Source organism: Talpa occidentalis, unplaced genomic scaffold, assembly GCF_014898055.3.
Source record: "Talpa occidentalis isolate TD23 unplaced genomic scaffold, MPIMG_talOcc4v2.1 talOcc4.6, whole genome shotgun sequence".
NCBI classification, from domain to species: Eukaryota; Metazoa; Chordata; class Mammalia; order Eulipotyphla; family Talpidae; genus Talpa; species Talpa occidentalis.
The window spans coordinates 93,105,873-93,127,891 of NW_023604972.1; the positions used below are offsets into that span (position 1 = coordinate 93,105,873).

Consider the following 22,019-nt stretch of genomic DNA (forward strand, 5'->3'; position numbering starts at 1 on the left):
CTTATTTTTTGTCTTTTGATCTATCCATTGTTGATAGTGGTGTGTTGAAGTCTCCCACTACGTATGTGTTTTCTCTGATGTCTGTTTTCAGAGATGCCAATAGTTGTCTGATATATTTGGGTGCTCCTTCGTTTGGTGAGTATATGTTAATGAGTGTTATTTCTTCTTGAAGTATTGTCCCCTTGATCATAATGTAATGACCACTGGGGTCTCTTTTTATCTTTTTAAGTTTGAAATCTGTTTTATCTGATATGAGTATAGCTGTTCCTGCCTTCTTTTTTGGTCCATTTGCTTGTAGAATTGTTTTCCATCCTTTAACTTTGAGTCTATTTTTATCTTTTGCAGCTAAATGTGTTTCCTGGAGACAGCAAAAGGTTGGGTTTTGTTTCTTAATCCAGCCTGCAACTCTGTGTCTTTTTATTGGAGAGTTTAGTCCATTTACATTTAGAGTTAGTATTGATATGTTAGCACCTGTATTTGCCATTGTGTTTGTCTTTCCTTTGATTTTATTTATTTATTCTTTTAATAACTTTCTTTGGCCTTCTTTTGTTGTTATTCGTCCCTCTGAGGTTCTGGCTTTAGGACTCCTTGTAGTATTTTTTGGAGTGGGGGTTTAGTCGTAATAAAATTCCAGAGTTTCTGTTTGTCTGGGAAGGTCCTTATTCTTTCTTCAAAGAGGAAGGAGAGCTTTGCGGGATAGAGTATTCTTGGTTGGCATCTGTTTCTTGGAGTCTGTTGACTATGTCCCTCCACTCTCTCCTTGCCCGTAGTGTTTCTTCAGAGAAGTCTGATGTCAGTCTGATTGGTTTCCCTTTGAATGTTATCTGTTTCTTCCCTCTTGTTAGTTTCATTATTTTTTCCTTGTCCTGGATTCTTGGGAGCTTTACTATTATGTGTCTTGCTGTATTTTCCTTTCGTCATGGAAGTTTGGTGTTCTTCTTGCTTCTTGTATATCAATTTTCAGATCCTTCTTCGTGTTTGGGAAGTTCTCTTCAATTATATCCATGAATATTTTCTCTGTTCCTACATCTCTCTCCTCTCCTTCTGGGATTCCTATAACTCTTATATTTCCTTTCCTCATGGAGTCAGATAGTTCCCGAAGTCTTTCTTCGGTCTTTTTCCTTCGTACTTCTCCTTCCTTTTCTGTTTTAGTTCTTTTTATTTCTGTGTCTTCAAGAGTACTTATTCGTTCTTCCATTTCATCTATTCTGCTTTCATTGCTTTTCCCAGAGTTCTTTAGCGTCTCCATTAATTCTTTGATCTCCTGCATTTCTTTTACTTCCCTCTTTAGGGACTCAATTCATTCTTCTGGTCATTAATATTTCCCTTATCATTGTTTTCCTTTATAACTTCTGTCAGTTTTTTAATCACAGCAATTTTAAATTCTCTATCTGGAAGGCTCAGAAGTTCTTCCAAGTTACTGTCGTTGCAATCTGGTAGATGGTTTTCTTTTTGCGGTGTGCTTTTTTGCTGAGGAGTTGCTGGGTTGCATGTGGTTTTTCTACTCCCTACTGCCTGTTTTCTAATTTGCCGTATTCCTTGTGACACTGTGTTGCTGGTACTGGCCGGCATCTTGGGCGACCTTCCCAGCTCACCACTGGCTCCTCTGGGGAACTTCTGCTGGGTTCACAAGTCTCCAGCAAAGAAAGGTCCCTGCTGCAAAATGGCGATTATGGAACGTGTTCCCCTGCACGCCCGGTCTGCCCCAGTGGTGGGTGCTGCTCCCCTCTGGGCTGGAACTGCAGGCTAGAAGGCGCCTGGCATGGGCAAGCCTCCCAGCTTACCTCTGTCTTCTCGGTGAGCCTTCTGCTGGGTTCACACAGTCTCCAGCAAGAAAGGTCCCTGTTGCAAAATGCCGGTGCAGGGGACGTGCTCCCCTGCACGCCTGGTCTGCCCCAGCGGTGGGTGCTGCTCTCCTCTGGGCTGGAACTGCAGGCTAGAAGGTGCCCGGCGTGGGCATGTATTTTTTATCTTTAAGTCACGTTCTGAGATAGACAGGAAGTTTATTTCAATCAATATAAATAGAGGTTCATAACCCTTTTAGTGAGAAATTAAAGGTAATTTGATATTGGTGATAAAGTAAAAATTTTCAGTTTATTTAATAAAAGTTACTTGTTTTGGTCAGTATTCCAGGGCATATATGTTTTATCTCATGGCATTTTACTGCAATAGTAAATGGTGGTACAAATCTATTAACTTTACTTGCAATATAAAGTTAAGATAGTTTTGAATTCAAGAATATATAAACACATAAGGTAAGAATTTGAGGGGAATAAGGTATTTCAAAGTATATATTTAAATATTTGGGGCACTTTTAGTGTAAGAATACTACTACAAAGTAAGAGTATTAATACTGAACTTTTGACAGAAGGTATGCTAAATAGCTTTCTGATGAAATGTATTTTAGATGCGTCAGAAATCAAGCTGTAGTATTGCTCAGTATTATGTGTTGAGAGAAGTGTGTTAGAGGCATGTTTGCAGAAAGCATTATTTCTTTAGTTTTCTGCTCATGAGAGTTTAGCTTGTGTATTATGCAAAAGACAGTTTAATTGCAAGCTAGGATCTAAATAAACAGTGTTGACTTTTATTTTCCTTTGTTTAGTTTTTGTTCAGTGCCTAACTACTGACTGACTTCAGCTATTTATGTTTTCTAAATTGAATGACAATTCAATTATAAGATTTTACTTTTCTCTCAAGAAAATCTTTGACTAATCAAGTAAAAGTTTTAGTAAATTGCAGTCCTTATTCTCTTACTGGCTGGAGTAATGCAGTTACTTTATTATATCCTCCCTGACTCTTTTTTTAAAAGGGAGTATTGTACAGAATTTATTACAAATGAAAAGAAAATTTATAACCTATAAGAAATACTGCTTTGAGCATTGTGGTTAATTTAGGTTAGATAGTGGTATCCTATTGATTGATAATTAGCTTTCTTGAACAAAATAGTATTGATTTCTATCCTAGAGTTAGTTTGATCACGGTTCAGAACACTAGCTTTACAGCTACACAGACTATTTCTGTTACCAGCTATGTATTTGGATCACTTACCTGTTCTAAATATGTATATTAATCAGCAAATTCACATCATTTTTAGTGCCTACCTTGTGGAGTTATTGCAAAGACAAAATGGATAATGCCTGTGTTTGTCATGGCCCCTGGCACATATTGTTCAACAGATTAGTTAGTTAATTATAGAGGATCCAGAGCTTGAATCAAGGTGGTGGTCTAGTTTTAAAACTGTCCAAAAATTTCATATGCTTTAGTAAAATATATAGGGAAAGGACAAATTTCAAGGTCTCTTCCATTCCAGCTCTGTGGTTTTTTTTTTTCATTTAGACTAGTAAGTAGTTCTTAATATTTTTATATAGACTCCATTATCTAAAATTTAAAATTGTTAGGTCAATTCAGTGCAATACTCATCAAAAAAACAATAACATTATTTAAGGAAGTAGAACAAACAATTTTAAAATTTATATGGAACCACATTAGACACTGAATAGTCAAAGTAATCCTAAGAACAAAAAAGAAGAAAAAATGGGGAGGTATCATGTGCTCTGACTTCAAACTATACTGCAAAATGACAGTAACTAAAAAAGTATGGTATTGTAACAAAAACAGACATTCAGAACCGTGGAATAGAATTGAAAATTCAAACACACATATCTGTGGACTGTTAATTTATGGCCAAGGAACCAAGACCACACAATGGTAAAAGGAAAAACCTCTTCAACAAATGATACTAAGAAACATGGTTAGCCACATGCAAAAAAAGAAATGAAGCTAGATCAGTATCAGTACAAAATTATTAGAGAAAATTTGGGACTGGTTTAAATAATCTTACATTCCAAAATAACTAAGCCAAGGAAAACAACTTACCTTGTTAGGTTCCTTTTTTATTCTAATGTCTTCACATCATCAAAATTTCATGTATTGGGCCTCCCCGGTGGTGCAGCAGTTGAGTGCTGGGTTGTGAAGCTGCCCGCAGCCTCTGCAGCACCGGTTTGATCCCCGGCTGTTCCCCGGCCACCGGAGGAGGGTCCCACATGGCGCGCAGACCTCTCCTGCCGCCCGCTGCTCCCCTCAGCAGTGTACTTTGGTCCTTCTGCCTGCTCTGCTCCCTGCTCTGGCTCTGGTGAATTCTCTAACCCTCCCACGCTTCTGACTGTACCCAGTGCTTGTATAAATAAATAAAAATAAATCTTAAAAAAAAAAATTTCATGTATTACTTCGTTCTTGTAGTGGTAATAAAATTACCAACCATGTCCCAGAAAATTTTAGATCTTGTCAGAAGCCAAATGCTACTTCTGAAGCAGAATATTAATTCTGTGAGCAAAACAGTTTCTGTCTAGTATTATACTAGTTAACAGAGGTACCAACAAGTATAATTTAGTGATTACTTATTGTGTGCTTGTACATTTATTAGTTCATATAAGTACATTCCATTGTTCTAATTTTTTAGATACAACTCTCAGATTTATATTTCGTTGGAAATTATACAGCTTCATGCGAGAGAATCTAAAATCAAATCCAAGTCTGTTTCTAAAACTTGATGCTCTTAACCAGTATACCGATTTATCAAGGGTAAACGGTTTAGTATTTTAGTTAATTTGTGTGCCTCTTTACCATGTTTAACTGTAAAATTTGTTACTTCTTTTGAAATCATGAAATAATGTCTTTCCTGCTTTCCCAAACTGTAGTGATTTTTATCTCCAATATTGGTATTTAATGTGAAATTAGCTTTATAAAATAACATGTAACTGTTTTCTGAGTTTTATTATGATAATTTAGGGGAGCACTTTTTACAAATTTAGGTGTGTTGTGACCTTGGCAGTATATTATTTGAAGACATTAAACTAGAAATAACTAATTTATTTTAGATTTAGATTTTCGATTTCAATCTTTCAATCCTGGAAGAATGAGTGAGGATGGTGAGTAGTAGGAAGCTTTCACTATTTTTTAATTTTATTCTGATGAGAAAATAGATTACTTAAATGGATTGATAATGAATAATCACAATACCATAAGTACTTCATTTTAAGCTGAGATAAATTGTAAATTAAAACCATCTAGCTTAAATCAGTGGTAGTTTTTCCTATATTTCTATTCATTCTTCTTTGGCTTAAGATGAGTATGTATAAGCTAGGTTATTTAAATAGTCTGCTTCTTAATCTCTTTATATACAGCAAACCCACCACCTTTGGTTCTAGATGCCAGTAGAAGTCCTATATACCCTATGACCTTTTTTTCCCTAAACCTTTTCTGATTCTTGGGTATAGTACTCCACTAAGGAGACTTCTGTTTTTTTTTTTTTTTTTTTTTTTTTTTTTTTTTTTCAGAGCTCCTCAGCAATTTCCTGGCTTTTCCCTCAGGCATCTCAAATGAACTTAATTCATTGAATAATTGTATTGTTCCAGTTTGTTAATTTGTACTATTTGGTAATTGGGAAATTATACTTAATATCCTTTTTAGCATTGTGACTAGCTCAATTTTTGCATATAAATTCTTAAGAAATTTTAGGTTTTTGGCAAGGAATTACAGTCCCATTTGGTAAAATTGTTTTCATAGGGAGTGAAATTTACTTTTTAATATTTTTGATATAAAGAACCTTATTTTCTGTGACTATTTAGTTAAAAACACGTTAATATTTATAGAAATTGAATTTTGCTGATTTTGTGTTTGTAATAATTTGGACAGGTTACAGGGAGATTTGTGTATGCTCTTGGAGGTAAGAATCCAGATATTTAAGTAATTGCTAGTATGTGGAGTGTATATCTCAGAACTTTGAAGTGTTTTAAAATAATACTTTATATTACCTTGGTAAGTGTTCAATAAAATAAACTTTACTGTCTCTTTGTCCAGTAGCAGAAAAATTGGTTAATCAAACAAGGTAAAAAATAGTCTATTTAAATATATTTAGCCCTGCTTTAGAGAGTAAAAGACAAAATGGGACTTTGAGGCTTCTTTTGATCAAATTCAGAAGTATACTAACTATATATGTACTAACTAAACATATAAAACAAAGTGAACCAATTTTAACATTCTTCCATTTGTATTTGATAGCAATATTTTGTGAATATTTTCTTCTTAGTAGGACTAGTTGATTTTTAAAACATATTCCATGCATTATAATAGGTTTCTTAGCTAGAGATTGTTTCTAGGCAGTTTGAGCTTCTAGTATAAATTTGTGAATTTGGAACTAAATAAAAAGTTCCCCATTAAGGAACAAAAATAACTTTTATGAGGCCATCAGGCATTATTCTATGAATGAAGTTTTTTTTCAGGGTATATATTTCACATATAATTTTAAACATTTTTATAATGCTGTTTTCTTGGTACACAAAAAATTAAAAGTTTTACAAGAAAAAGGCTATTAGTCTTCTTTCTTTACCAAACCTATAGCAACATAGGAAGAGGTCTTAGGAAGATATTTTAGGACCTGCTTCAAAACAGCAAAAAAACATAATGATAATTAAAAGTGATGCTTGTTTTCACCAAGTGAGCCTGAAGAGATGAAGCACATGTAAGGCTTCTATTTTGTATTAAAAAAGTAACATTTTGTATTGTGGCCTTCCTTGCTGCTTGTTTGGTTTTTGTTGGTAAATTTCTCAATTTTTATGATCACCAAGTAACACCAACTTTGGTGTAATTTATTAGTAATGGAATTACTAAAAAATGAAAACCATTTGGTTTAAATCTGACTGATTTAGAAAACATTTACAAACCATTAAAATATGGTTTTTTTTTTTTTTGCACTTTGGAGAAATGGCCAATTCTAGAGTTGGGGCAGGGCAATACCAAATGAGCTTGGAGTACTATACAAGTAGACTCTGTGAGGTCAAAGTTGAAACAACTTGAGCAACAAAATAATGATAACTTATAGATGAACCTAAAAAATAAAATAAATGTTCACAAAACCATATTAGACTTAGCAACTTTTCTTGAAAGTTGAGAACTTGATTGCTAGGCCAAAAAAAAGGGAACCATTGGGGCATTCTAGGTAGACTATAAATAAAGGCGTTGAGATAGCAAGACATGTTCTTCAGTTTGAGTAGCTGGAATGGAGATTTTATGTATGTATGATGAAGAGATGTATATGCTGTGTTAAATTATTTGGACTTCATTCTATGGTCAGTAGTTTGCAAACAAGATACAAGAATCCCGAGGGAGCTTTTCTGGAAAAACAATTTTGAAATATGACATAGAGGAGGTGGAGTTTGAAATAAGAGACTGAAATTTGTCTTAGATCAAAGTAGTAGTGGAAGTAGATAATAGCATAGAAACCAGGGACAAAGAATGTTTAAGGAGTATCTTCAATGCTAAATCCCAGAAAGAAGTAGAGAGACACTTGAGAAACTTGGAAATTCATAGATTGCCCATGAATACTTTATGCCACATACTGCTTATGAAACAGTACGTGAGGAGAAACCAAGTTACAGTGTATTGAGAAGTGAATGATAAAAGACAGGTAGAGGAAGTTACTGATAGAATACTCCTTATTGATGGAAAAGATTTTTTTTATTGATGGAAAAGAGGAAGATAAAGGCAGTGGAAGTTTAGTGGGGGAGTCAGGGTTAAAGGAGGGTTATTTGAAAATGAGAAAGGTTAGTATTTATACACAAAAGACAAAAGGGAAGAACCTAGACAAAGACTTGTGGACAAAGTAGGGGATAGAATAAGTAACAAATAGAGAGCTCATAGGGGTACTGGGATGATGGCTGAAGATATGTTAGTTTTGAAAGGAGTGATAATACCTCCTTACAGATAAGCAGTAAAGGAAGGTTTGTGGTATATATAAATGTGGAAAGTCAATGTAGGGAATAGTAAGAGGAGGAGATTGATTCCTCTGGCTTTTATTTTCCTCTTGTTTTATGCTAAGATTGAGTAATTTGAAATGTTAAGGGCCTTGAAAAATATGTTTTGTGGTTGCAGTAGACACTGCTAAATAGAAAAATGGAGTAAACTTAGCATAGTTAAAAATCTTGTTAAATCTAATAGATGATGTTAAAAGGATACTATGATGATCAAGTGAGTAGTGTTTATTCAAGGAATTCAAAATTGTTTTAACATTAGAACATTAATTAGTTCAATTCACTATATTACAGACTGAAATAGAAAATTAGCATATCATTTTAATTAGTGAAAGCATTTGACAAATCCAACACTCACTTTCATGATAAAAACATAATAAACTAATAAAAGCGATCTCTCAACTTGATGAAGGACATCTTTGAAAAACTGTAGCTAACTACTAAATACTTTATGGTCAAAGAATGAAAGCTTTCTGCCTAGGATCAAGTACCAGATAAGGATATTCATTCTTCCTGCTTCTATTGGAGAAGTTTTGTCCAGTACTAACAGGCAAGAAAAAGAAAAGTATTGGAATTAGAAAGGAAGAAGAAAACTCTTAGTCACAAACTATGTTGTCATCTATGCAGAAAATATAAACAGAAAGATACCTTGTTAAAGGATTGGGAGATTTAGTATTATGAAGAAGCTCAAAATGGATCTATAGATGCAATGCAGTCTGAATCGAAATCCCAGGACACTTTTATGGAAATTAACAAGGTGTTTCTTAATAGTATATGGAAATGTAAAAGCATAGACTAGCCAAAACAATTTTGAGAAATGACAACAAAGTTGGAAGACTAATATAATTACCTAATTTGAAGACTTAATAGAAAATTTACAATAGTGTGACATCAGCATAAAGGTAGACTAATGGAACAATGGGACAAAATAGTGTCCAGAAATAAAACCCACATATACATACTGATTTTTGAAAAAACATGCAAAGGTAATGCGTTATAGAAAAGGCAGTCTTTTTAATACATGGTACTGGAGTAATTGAATATTTTATAGGCAAAGGAAAAACCTTAAGCCCTGACTTTCACAAAGGTTTCTTAGATACAACAAAATCAAGATCCATAAAAGAACAAGGAGATAAATTGGAGTTCATAAAAAACGCAAAACCCTTTCAAAGACACTCTTAAGAGAATGTATCTAATAAGGTACTTTTGTAGCCAGAATATATAAAAACTCAAAATTCAGAAACTGGGTGGAAAAAACCTTAAAATGATTTAACACTTTAGTAAGGAAAGTAGATAACAAAAAGCACATAAAAATATGCTCAGCACCATTAGTAGGAAAATGCAGATTAAAACAAAATGAGATGCCACTGTACATCTGTTAAAATGACTGAAATTTAAAATATAGACCTTACCAGTTGTTAGATGTGGAGGAACTCATACCTATATACTGCTACTAGAGATATAAAATATTAGTTTCTTTGGAAAACAGTTTTGCAGTTTCTTGAAAAGGTAAATATATACCAATGATGTGTCTAGCCGTTCCACTTCTGGGTAGTTAGCCAAGAGGAATGGAAATGTGTTTATATGAAGACTTACACATGAATATTTATAGCAGCTTTATTTGTGATAGTAAAAAGCTAGAATGACAATGTCAACAAATAATAAACTGTAATTTAGCTATGCAATGGATTATTTGTTAGCAGTGAAAAGGAATGAACGTTTGATGAATGCTAAGTGAAGGAAGGCAGACAAGAGTATATACTGTATAATCCCATTTATATAAAATTCTAAAATATGAAAACTGTTGTGACAAAATTCAGTGGCAAGGTGGGAAAGGAGAGATCCAGATGCACTAGGAAACTTTTGGTATATGTTCACTATCTTAATTGGAAAAGGTTCATGTGTATCACACGCAGAGCAAACCAAAAACTGAATTGAGTAGTTTAAATATTTTTGTCTTTTTGTGCATTAAATTCAGTGAAGCTGTTTCATTTTTTAAAAAAGGAAAATTTTTTTCTTTACCAAGATGAATTGATATTTGGAAAAAGGGTTCACATATATTATTACTTAAAATATATATTTTAATACTTTGATGATTCCCTCTGGTACTTAAAATTTTTATTTAGAAATCTTTTAGTTTTTAATGTTTGTGTATCAGCCTTCATGTGAATGTAAAGGTATTATGAAAAATGACATTCTCCTATTTTTTCTTCTTGTTTTCTTTTTTTCCCCCTTTAGGAGTGACAGTTCATTCAGATTCTTTGTATTCTTTTTCGTCTATATTTGTCAGTTTGCTGTACATGTACTCCAGGCTGCAGGATTTCATAACTGGGGCAACTGGTAAGTCATTTACTCCAGCTTTAATTATTCCAGCTTTAATCTTACATAGTATATTTATATAATTTTGGCTTAAAAATAGTTAACATAGCAGGCCTTCCTGGTGGCGCAAGGGGTTAAGACAGCACTATGAAGCTATCAGCAGCCACTGCAGCACCAGTTCCATCCGTGGCCAGGGATGTGACCCATATGGTGCAGCAGATCTCTCTTGACTTGCCCACTGCTCCCCTCAGCAGTGTATTTCAGTCAGTCCGCCTGTTCTGTTCCCTGCTCTGTCTTTGGTGAATCCTCTCACCCCCCACATCGCTGACCTGTACCCCAGTTCTTGCATGCATAAATAAATCTTAAAAAAAAAAAGTTAACAGAAAAGCCAGCTTGGCAAAAGTAAACAAAAGTGAAATTAATAGAATATGCAGTTAAAATGTGTCCTCAGGGTAATATTTGGACATATTTTATTTGAAAATCACATTCCCATTAAAAAAAAAATACATTGCTAGTTTAAATAAAATGTGTATAGGGGTTAAAGACAGCACTATCAAGATATCGCCAACCACCGCAGAACTGGTTCAGTTCCTGAGCTGCCAGGGATTAACCCACATGGAGCAGCAGACCTCTCTTCTCACCCTCTGCTCCCCTCAGCAGTGTATTTCAGTGGCTCTGCCTGTTCTGCTCCCCACTCTCTCTGGTGTATCCTCATCACCCCCCAGACCTCTGGCTTACAACCCATTTCTTGTATGCATAAATAAATTTTTTTTAAAAAAATTGGGTGTCTCCGCTGATGGTGCAGCGGTTGGCTGCTGGGCTGCAAAGCTGCCCGCAGCCTCTGCAGCACCGGTCAGCCGCCAGCGAGAGTCCCACATGGTGCGCAGTCCCACATGGTGCACCACATGGTGCGCAGACCTCTCCTGCCGCGCCCACTGCTCCCCTCAGCAGTGTACTTCGTCAGTCTTGCCTGTTTTGTTCCCTGTTCTGGCTCTGGTGAATTCTCTCACCCTCCCGCGCTTCTGACTATACCCAGTGCTTGTATAAATAAATAAATAAATCTTTAAAAAAATTGGTATGCTACAACTGAAGTGGAGTAATCTGGCTGTCAGACAACTATCAATAGCTTTATGGATCTTCTAGTGAGCATGTCTACCTTGGAGACGATTTACACTGATATTTTAAGTCTTTTCAATGAAAAACACTTTATTGTTACTGTGAATAATGTTTACTGTCACATTTGAAGGAAAAGAAATGTTTAAAAAATACACTGCTGGGCCTTCCCGGTGGCGCAGCGGTTGAGCGCTGGGTTGCGAAGCTGCCCACGGGCCTCTGCGGTGCCGGTTCGATCCCCAGCTGCTCCCCGGCCACCGGAGGAGGGTCCCACATGGCGCGCAGCCCTCTCCCGCCACCCGCTGCTCCCCTCAGCAGTGTACTTTGGTCCTTCTGCCTGCTCTGCTCCCCGCTCTGGCTCTGGTGAATTCTCTCACCCTCCCGCGCTTCTGACTGTACCCAGTGCTTGTATAAACAAACAAACAAATAAATAAATAAAACATGCCAAAAATAAATAAATAAATAAAATAAGAAATACACTGCTTATATTAACAGTGTGCTTTTTAATTATGAAAGTGAAGTAATTTCTTTTGCTTTTTTGTGCAAATTTATAAAAACTGAAAATTGAACACAACAGCATGTAGTGTCTAAAGAATACACAAAAAAGTGTTAGTGTATACAGGATGGCTTGTTTTAAGATAGACCTGATATAAGTCACAGATGAAAAAATATAAACTTTATTTTGAGATAATTGTGGACTCACCTGCGGTTACAAGAAATGATACAGAGAGATACCAGCTACCCTTTCCCCACTTTCCCCCAGAATAATACCTTGCGAAACTAGAAATTCTCATCAGCATTTGGTTTTATTATTTTTTATTTTAGCCATTCTGACAGATGTGTAGTGATACCTCATAATGGTTTTGCATTTCCCTAGTGACTCATGTTAGATATCTTTTCATATACTTATTTGCCATCTTTGTATCCTCTTGGTGAAATGTCTTTTTATGTCTTTTCCACATTGTCTAGTTGAATTGTTTTGTTAATGTTTTAATCTGGTGGTCCACACTTAAGTCGGTGGAATTTGTTTTTGGGCTTGTTTTTTTGTTTTGTTTTTTTTCTCTTTTTATTATAATTTTCTTATAGTGATGTAGTCCCCATAATTCTCTTGCCACCATATCAACTGTGAACCATCACCGTATTATGTTCTTCCTTCCCCTGTTTTAATCCCCTTTTGTTCCCTTCCTTTGCTGTATGCCTCAGACCTATGGTCAGCTTGCTGGTTTTTACTTTTTCTTGACCTTTTGTTTGATTTCTCTGTATTCCACATACAAGTTAGACCATCAGATATTTTTACTTTCTGGCTTTTTTAAAATTTATATATATATTTTTACATCATTTTTCATTTTTGCACAGTGTATGCATTTTCATCTTGGTTATTGTCCCCAGAGAGTTCCCACCCCCCTTATTTTGACCATAATCCCTCCAACTCCCCTCCCCAACCCCCTGCACAGTATGTCTCTGGTTTATAGTTGCTTGTTGATTTTGATTTTAACTTTATTATAATTAGTCTTTTTCCTGGTCCCTTATTCAGGTTTTCTAACTTCCTGCTATGAGTGAGACCATCTGATATTTTTCTTTTTCTTTCTGGCTTATTTCAATGAGCAAGATCCCTTCCAGCTCCATCCATGTTGCTGCAAATTGTATTAGTTTATCTTTTTTGATTGCTGAATAATATTTTGGCTAGCATAATCCCCTTCCATCTCCATCCAAGTTGCAGCAAATGGCATGAGTTTGTCCTTTTTGATCACTAGTGTTCCCTTATGTAAACATACCACATCTTTTTGATCTCTTTGTCTATTTGGGCGCATTTGGGTTACTTACATATTTTGGCTATTGTAAATAGTGCTACAACAAACTTAGGTGTGCAGGTTTCCTTTCAAATTAGTGTTTTTGTGTCCTTTAGTTATATTCTAGGGATGTAATTGCTGGATCATGACTGAGTTTGAATTTATGTCATTTATGAGCTGAGTGACCTTAGCTAATTTACTGAATCTGTCCAAAATTGGGTTTATAAAGAGCATCTTATTTCATGGGATTTTTTTGAAAATTAAATGAATTAATACATAAAAAGAATATGAACCTTTGGCCTCCCTGATGGTGTAGGAGTTAAAGACATATCACTATTAAGCTTTTGCCAGCGACCAGAGCATGAGTTCGATTCCCAGCCAGGGAACCAACCCACATGGCACAGCAGACCTCTCCTGTGTCACCCACTGCTCCTGTCAGCAGTGTATTTCAGTAGATCTGCCTGTTCTGCTACCCACTCTGTCTCTGGTGAATCCTCTCACCCCCCGTAACTCTGGCCTACACCCCAGTTCATGTATGCATAAATAAATCTTCAAAAAAATAAAAAAATAAAGAATTTGAACATTGCTTGACTCATATTGCTGAATATGTATTGTTTCATTTTTGCAAAAGTATGTGTTAACTTTACTTACCTAATTATACTTTCATTCCTTCATAGCGGTTGGATTTCATCCCTTACTGGCCTCAACCGAAGTATTCCTGTTGGAATCATGATGATAATCATAGCAGCACTTTTCACAGCATCAGCAGTCATCTCACTAGTTATGTTTAAAAAGGTAAGTAAAATTTTGTCTGTAACTATAGTGAATTTGATGTTTAATTTTCATTTTCTCATGTTGCTCTTAATTCATTGTAATCTCAAGATATTTTTTTGTTCTTGTGCAAGTTTGATGCCTGAAGGTTATAATTGAAAGTTATGCATAGGTAAATTTTAGAAAATTGCATTGCATTTTAACTTACTATAAAAGGTGTATTTTTTTTTCTGAAATTCTGCTAACTGGTTTCTATTCTGATTTCTTTTTTGAGTATGAAAGCATATTAATCTGATTTTTTAAACAATTATTTAAAGAAGTACCTTTGGTTTACATCCTTGTTAATATTTTAATAGATAGTATAGGATTTCTCTCCTTAGCTGTGGTCACCGTAACTCCCACCATGAAAGCACCCATAGTTCTCCACCATGGGTGGCAGACTGAATGTCTCAAATCGTGGTCAACTTTCAAGGGTTGGTTTTAAAATTTGTCTTGTGTGACACTTTGGTTTCTCTATATTCCACATATAAATGACACTGTCGTGTACTTGTCTTTGTCCTTCTTGTTTATTTTGCTTAGCAAATCCCTTCCAGCTTCTTCCATGTTGCCACAAATGTCATGAGTTTATCTCTTGATTGATGAGTAGTATTCCATTATGTATTTGTACCTGTTTTGGGGCAATTAGGTTGATGTAGAGAAGTAAAACTATTGTTTGATATATGCATTTTATTTGTATTTACATTTAAACAAACTGAATTGTTTAAGCATATAAAGTTCAGGCTGACTATACTTTGTTAAGTAGGTGCCTGTAACAGTCAGTGTTCAATCAGAGAAATAGAACAGAATGAAGAGATTTATTGAAAGGCATTGACTTATTTGGTTGTGGGAACTGGCTAGTTTAATCTGAAATCCATCCAGTAGGCCATCAGGAGTGGTTGGAGAGTCTTGAGTAGAAGCTGAAGCCCTTGTCCAGAGGTGGGATTTCTTCTTCAGAGAAATGTCAGTTCTGTTCTTCAACCCTTTTAGTGATTGGATCATTGGATCAGGCATACCCAGATCATTCATTCAGGATATTTCCCTACAGTCAACTGTTTGTAGATGCTAATCACATTTTCAAAATACCTCACAGCTAACACCTAGATTAGTGTTTGAATAAGTGGGAACTCTAACATAGTCATATTGACAACATTAACCTGATAGTTAAAATATCATTCTTTGGAGAATATCTTCATTCCAGATGTATCACTGAGAATGCTTTATGACACTATAAATGTAACAAATTTTGAGTATAGTAGGAGGTCTTACTGTATATTGCAAGTTTCACTCATTTGTAAGACACTGTTTAGTAGCATGTGTTATGTGCCAGGCACTGCTCTGTGTGTGTGGTCTGGGACCTCACATTTTGGTGTGGAAGAGAAACAAATGAATGGTACCACAATCCCATGACTTAATGACTATTTATATAAGGCCAAGTTTTGGAGAGCATTTAAAGCATGGAGTTAAAGTATTTCCTCACTGAGAATCCTATTCTTGATGAATAGGATTTTTCTAAGTTAAGTAAATAGCAAGAAGTAGGGATGCCACATTCATTTTAGTTACAGGAAATAATAGAGCAAATTCAGGGAAATAAAAGTAGCTCAAAATGGGTGGAGGAAAATTGGTACATAAGTTGGGCAGGGAGAAATGTGGGGTATTGGTTTGGAGGCTTGGGAAGATGAAGCTGAACACATAAATATTATTATATCCTGCAGGATCTTGTAAACTAGGAAATCTGTTAAGAAGTTTGTATCTTCTCCAAAGCATAGTGATGAGCCTTAAAAGAAGTTAAAGAGGAGAGTAACTGAATTGCTTTGACTTGAGCTTTAGAAAGACTATTTGGGGATAGGTTTGGGATTTTAAGGGTAGAGACATCATACTTGGAATAATTAATGGTGGGAGACAAAGTAAGAAGCTTGTTAGTAATGATGGTAGACTGAATTAGGAAGTGTTAGTGCAAAGTAACCATAGGCAAAAAAAAAAAAAAAAAAAAACACAAAAAAACCAGGTAGTCATTGATTAGAATGAGTCTGGAAGTGAGGGACTAGGCAAGACTCATGGATGACACCCATACTTTCAAATGGTTGGTAATGTAGGAAGAATAGATTTGTTCTCCACAAATGTTTTCAACTTTATGGAGAGTTTAAAATGTTGGTGGAGCATTGAAGTGCACACACTCCGTAGGGTTTTGGATTTATAAGTTGGTAATGAAGGAAAGAGCATTAGGCTACATTATTAGACTTGGGAGGTATCAATTTCTTGATACCTAGAAAATAGGGCTGACGAGGCAGGACCTAGAGTAGAACATACTTAAGAATCTGCAGAGAGAAGAATGTGGAGAGATTTTTAACAGAGATGGGAGGTTGGTCGGGGAGAAGGATATGTGGTACAGATGATAGGCTAAGAGTGGAGGAAGTGTTTATTCTGCAGCTGTAACAGTGCTGTGTGCAGCACTCCTAATTCCCCCAGGTATACAATATTCAAGAGCTAACCCATGAAAGGAAAAGTTTGAGAGTTGTGTTCCTTGAAGGTCGGGCATTCAAAAGAAGTATGAGTGCTTCCCAAATAAAATGAAAGTATTGATAAGGAAATTTACTTTTTGGTTGACCCTTTTTTTTTTTTAACACCTTACAGTTAGAGAAATTGCCAGTTATCTCTTTTTATGTGTTCGCTGACTGTTGGTACTATACAAGTACCCAAACTTCTCTGAATCTCGTATTCTTTAGCTGTGAAATAAAGAATTTAGATGAAATGATTTTGTTGTATCATTTTATGAGGTATATAATAAGTTGGGGTAATATAAGCTAAAATATAATTTGAGCAAACTTTCATAATAATTGCAAGGATTTCTCAGCCATTATAGAAACTGAGATCCAGTAAAAAAAAAAACATGTGATTTTTTTCCTGCTTTATCTTGGTCAACAGTGGCTTTTTTATTTAAAAATAAGAAAATCCTTTGTAAAAAAAAAAATCCTTTGGGGAGTTATGTAGCCTCAGTTTATAGCTGTCCAGAAACTGGTAATACCCTCTAAAAATTAACTGTACACAATGTTTTGGCTCTAAAATTTTTTCATTAGATTTTTCTGTGTTTCCAGCCCCAGCTAAATGTACTTTGTGATGTATATTTCATTGGAAATGAATCCAATGTTGAGAATTTTGTTGGTATTCTGAAGTTGCATGATTGGCGTAGGTTAACATTGGTGTAAAAAGCGCCCAGTATGAGCATGGTGGTATCTTTGTTTCCTTAAGTGTCATTTTATAATCCAAATTTCAGATAATTGCCATGCAAGAATATATGCCTGTTGTACCTCTTAATAAATAAGGGACTAGTTAATCCTTATCCTCCAAAAATAGATTTCTTAAATTTTTGCTTAGAGTATTTCTAAATGGTAAGTGAAGGTCTTTCTGTTAAAAACTGTTTAGGCTGGGCCTCCCCTGGTGGCGCAGCGGTTGAGCGCTGGGCTGCAAGGCTGCCCGCAGCCTCTGCGGCGCTGGTTCGTTCCCTGGCCGCCAGCGAGGGTCCCACAAAAAAAAAAAAAAAAAAAAACACCAAAAATCTGTTTAGGCTAAGGGAGAGTGGTATTATAAATGGGTCAAGTAACAATAAACAAATGAGTCAAAAAAATTTCCACTTTTAATTGATGTAAGAACTAGAATAACTTAATATGAGTCAAACAGATAAGACATAATTTGTATTCCTTGGGAATTTAGCTTGGAAAAATTATTCTGTGAATGTTAAAACTTAATAGACTCATATCCATATTAATAAAATAGTTATTCATAATCTTTTGCATTTCAAGAAGAATTTTAGGAAAAAGTTTTCATTTCTTTAGAAAACAAATTTCTTAAAGTGTTTTAGAATAAGAGATAGCCTAAATGTTTGCTCTGAAAATATTTTGTCTGAGAGTATAGAATTTGGGTATATGATCCAGAGTAATGACAATTAAGTCACATTCATTAGTTAAATTAGTGTTTTAGAGTAAACTCTTTGTGAATATGTCCTTTTAATATATAAAGTAATAGTCTTCTTAAATTAAAAAGTGTCTCATTGTGTTTGAAAATATTATTGTTCACCCCTTATTTTTTGCTTTAATTTGTTTCTGCTCCCAATTTTATTTTATCTGTTTCTGATAGTACTAAGCTACCTACTTAGTAGATCCCAAGCCTGTGTTGATAGAACTAAATTACTGTAAATTTTCTTAACCTAGACATCTTTAAATGATAAATTTGAATTATTTTATATATTTATAATATTGTACATAGTTTCATCTGAATCATCTATATTTTTTTTTGAGAGTTGACAATGGATAAGTTTATGGCCTTAATTACAGTGATGGTTTCTTAAGTGTTTAGTTTTCTCATAACACACAAGTTGTATATATTAAATATGTACAGCATTAGCATACAAATCATGCCACAAATAAAGTGGTTTAAAGAGAGAACCCCACAAAGACATGTATTGCCTATCATCTCTGCCTGCAACAAGGGTACATGTCATTGGCACTGTTATGGGCAATCTATCAAGACAGTCAAATGACAGTTTACTGGACTATACAGTGATCTATATGGAATGAATACATTCAAACCCATTATGTCATTTGAAAATGAAAGAATAAGAAAGAGAGGACATGTACACTTATCTCTGCAATGTATGAGTGAAGGTAAAAAAAACAAACACTTGTCCAACTTTTCTGAAGATTTGGCCTATTTCTAATTTCAAACTCCTAACAAAGAACCTGACAACTCAGACTTTTAATAAGTGTCAATTAAAATTTGAATAGTAGTTAAAATAGGTAAATATATTAATGCATGAGGTGTTTAGTGAATCATATTTTTAATGGCTTTATTGAGTTAGAATCATGTCATATATTTAAAATATACAGTTCACTGGTTTTTGTATCTTACATTATTAATTTTAAATAAATTTGGCAATATATATAACACAAAATTTGCCATTTAAGTAATTTTTAAGTTTACATTTCAGTGGCATTAATTGCATTCAAGTTGGATAGCCATCACCACTATTTCCCAACCTTTTTCATTATCCCTAACAGAAACTCTGCAGTCATTAAGCAATAACTCTCCCCCTACTCCCATAGCCTGAGATCTATTTTTCACTCAGTGAAATTTTTTATTGTAGATTGTGAAATCATAAATATTTTTCTTTTGTGTCTGGCTTAACTCACCTCACATAATGTTTTCAAGATTCATCCATGTTGTAGCATATGTCAGAATTTCATTCTTCTTTATAACTGAATCATATTCGACTATATGTATATACTACATTGTTATTAATCTGTTGATGGAGGGCCTCCCCGGTGGCGCAGCGGTTGAGCGCTGGGTTGCGAAGCTGCCCGCAGCCTCTGCAGCGCTGGTTCGATCCCCGGCTGCTCCCCGGCCACCGGAGGAGGATCCCACATGGCGCGCAGACCTCTCCTGCCGCCCGCTGCTCCACTCAGCAGTGTACTTCGTCCCTCTGCCTGCTCTGCTCCCCGCTCTGGCTCTGGTGAATTCTCTCACCCTCCCATGCTTCTGACTGTACCCAGTGCTTGTATAAATAAATAAATAAATAAATTAATTAAAAAACAAAAAAACTATAATCTGTTAATGGAAAATTGGTTTTTTTTTTTCCACTTTGGATAGTGTGAATAATGCTGCTATAATGTTGGCATATAAAAATCTGTTGTCTCTCTACTATCAATTCTTTTGGGCATATACCTAGGAATATTATTGCTAGGTGATGATATGGTAAGTCTATGTTTAGTTTTTTAAGAACCACCAGTATTTTGCTATCAGCAATATTGTGCCCACTCGCAATGTATGAGGGTTCTAATTTCTTCACACCCTTGCCATCACTAGTTATTTTCCATTTTTCTGATTAGAAACATCCATCCTAGTAGATGTGAAATAGCATGTTCATTTTGAAAACATATATCCTCTGAGGGAATTGTAAACTAAGTATATTACTTTGTAATACAGGTACATTCTAATATGAACAATATTGTACTTACACTTTTTTTTGACAATGAGGATACTTTTGGACCATTTGTTAATCCCTAGCAAATAAAAAATAAGCAATTATTTGGTGGCTTCTACAAGTTACTATGCTGTGTCTTTTAGAGGTGTAACAGTGAGTAGAAATTAGCTCTTGCCTTCAAGGGACTAAAAGCATGTGTCTGAGACATGTAGGTAAACCCTATAAAAGCAGCAGCACAATATACATTCCCTAAAAGATATATAAAGTATTGCAGGTGCTCCAAACAGGGGAAAAGATGTTTAGGCAGAAAGATGATAGGGCAGTATTTGATATAGAACTGTAAGGATGAGTGAGATTTTAATAATGTGGAAGTAGAGTGGTAATCAGTGGGTTACAGAGGGTCTCACCCACTTCTGTGGGTTTATAGAGGGCTTCTAGGAATTGTCAATTGAAAAAAATTAAGCTTAGAGACCCATGCCTTTTTTTTTTTTTTTTAAATACAATCACTGGGTACAGTCAGAAGCGTGGAAGGGTGAGAGAATTCACCAGAGCGGGGAGCAGAGCAGGCAGAAGGACCGAAGTACACTGCTGAGGGGAGCAGCGGGTGGCAGGAGAGGTCTGCGTGCCTTGTGGGACCCTCCTCCGGTGGCTGGGGAACAGCCGGGGATTGAACCGGTGTTACAGAGGCTGCGGGCAGCTTCGCAACCCAGTGCTCAACCGCTGCGCCACCGGGGAGGCCTGACCCATGCTTTTTTAAAAGTCAAAGTAATAATAAAAATTTATATTAAACTCATTTGTTTTTACATTCCCAGCTTTTATAAATGGTTAAAGTAACTTTGGTATGATAGGGATCTTACGTTAATGAAAGTATGATTTCTTGAAATACGGTATTCTACAAACTTAAACAGAAACATATGTTTGGATTCTTCATTTTAATAAAGTACCATAGTTATTTACTTTCCACAGTATATACTTTTTTGTGTGTCACATACCACCACAGTGTAAACTGAGACATTTTTGAAGATACATGAAGGAAGTAGGAATTCCTTTCTAGAGTTATATCTATATTCTGGCAGTGACACTTCAGCAAATATTTAAAAATTAAAAGTTTTGCTAGTCTAACACATTTACATAATTCTCATTCTATCTGACAGGTAGATAGGACAACACATGTTTTATGGGAGATAGCTTTGAGGTTTTAAGTGGGGGTCAGCCAGCTAGAAAGTAGTAGACTCAGTAGATAGCAAATCTAGTGACCTTTATATGATACTGCTAGAACTAAGTATTTAGGTTAATGCAATCCACATAAGTAGAAGAGGTAGCTAGTATTTTATTTTTTAAAGTTCTATTATCTTGAAACGAAATCCCATGATTTCATAAGGAATTGACATTAACCAGGATACTACTCTTGAACATAGTAGGGGAATGATAATAATTTGGAGATGTTGATCCCTGTAATTAACCTGTCATTTTGCTGGTACACCAAAGAAAGAAATTGTACTTTTCATATGTATATAATGGATTTAATACAGTATTTCAGCATTGCCCACTGAATACATTTGTACTCTTTTCCCTCTAGGTGGCTCTCTGGGTCTATATATAGATGCAGACTGTTGAGGAATGTGTGCTGTTTCTACCTTTTTACCTCTTTGCTCTGTGGGGCTATGAATTACATTTTAAGTAATTAGACTAGGAAGCCCATGAGTACATAGCATGAGCAGTCAATTTAATACAAAATTTAAAAAAATAACAGCAAATTAGAACAAATGTAACTTACTAGAACAAATGTAACTTAAAGGAAAGGGGTCAAAAATCCAGACAAGTGAACCTGTGCACACATTGCAATGTGAGTGGATTTCGTATATAAAGAATGTGTGTTAGATTTCTATATTCTTCATTTTTAAGGCTCTAATCATGTGTGCTCATTGTGAGATAAATTTCTTGAAAATAAGAGTAGTGATTTTTCTGTATTTCTAATTTTCTATAGGAAAAAAACTATTAAAGAATACAATACTTCAGTAGTTTCATAGTGCTATGGAGCGAAGAAAAAAGAATTTTAGGGCTTACTAGTATACGTATTTATCAGTACTCCTTTTCTCCCTAAGCATTTCACACTTGATCCATGGTTATATGACATTTCCTTTCCCTGTCTTGGTATTTTTATCTTTTACCATGGCAGCTCTTTATTCCTTAACAAATTTTATT

General features: G+C 35.1%; 1 protein-coding gene across 1 annotated transcript in view; it reads left to right on the forward strand.

The window, feature by feature from the left end:
* The window catches only part of SCAMP1 (secretory carrier membrane protein 1), a 103,791-nt gene that overhangs the window by 79,630 nt on the left and 2,142 nt on the right, over window positions 1-22,019 (forward strand). Inside the window, exons 7-8 of the mRNA XM_037530678.2 lie at window positions 10,047-10,148; window positions 13,708-13,825. Of these exons, the coding sequence (XP_037386575.1) occupies window positions 10,047-10,148; window positions 13,708-13,825 (220 nt within the window). The remainder of the gene's footprint in view (window positions 1-10,046; window positions 10,149-13,707; window positions 13,826-22,019) is intronic.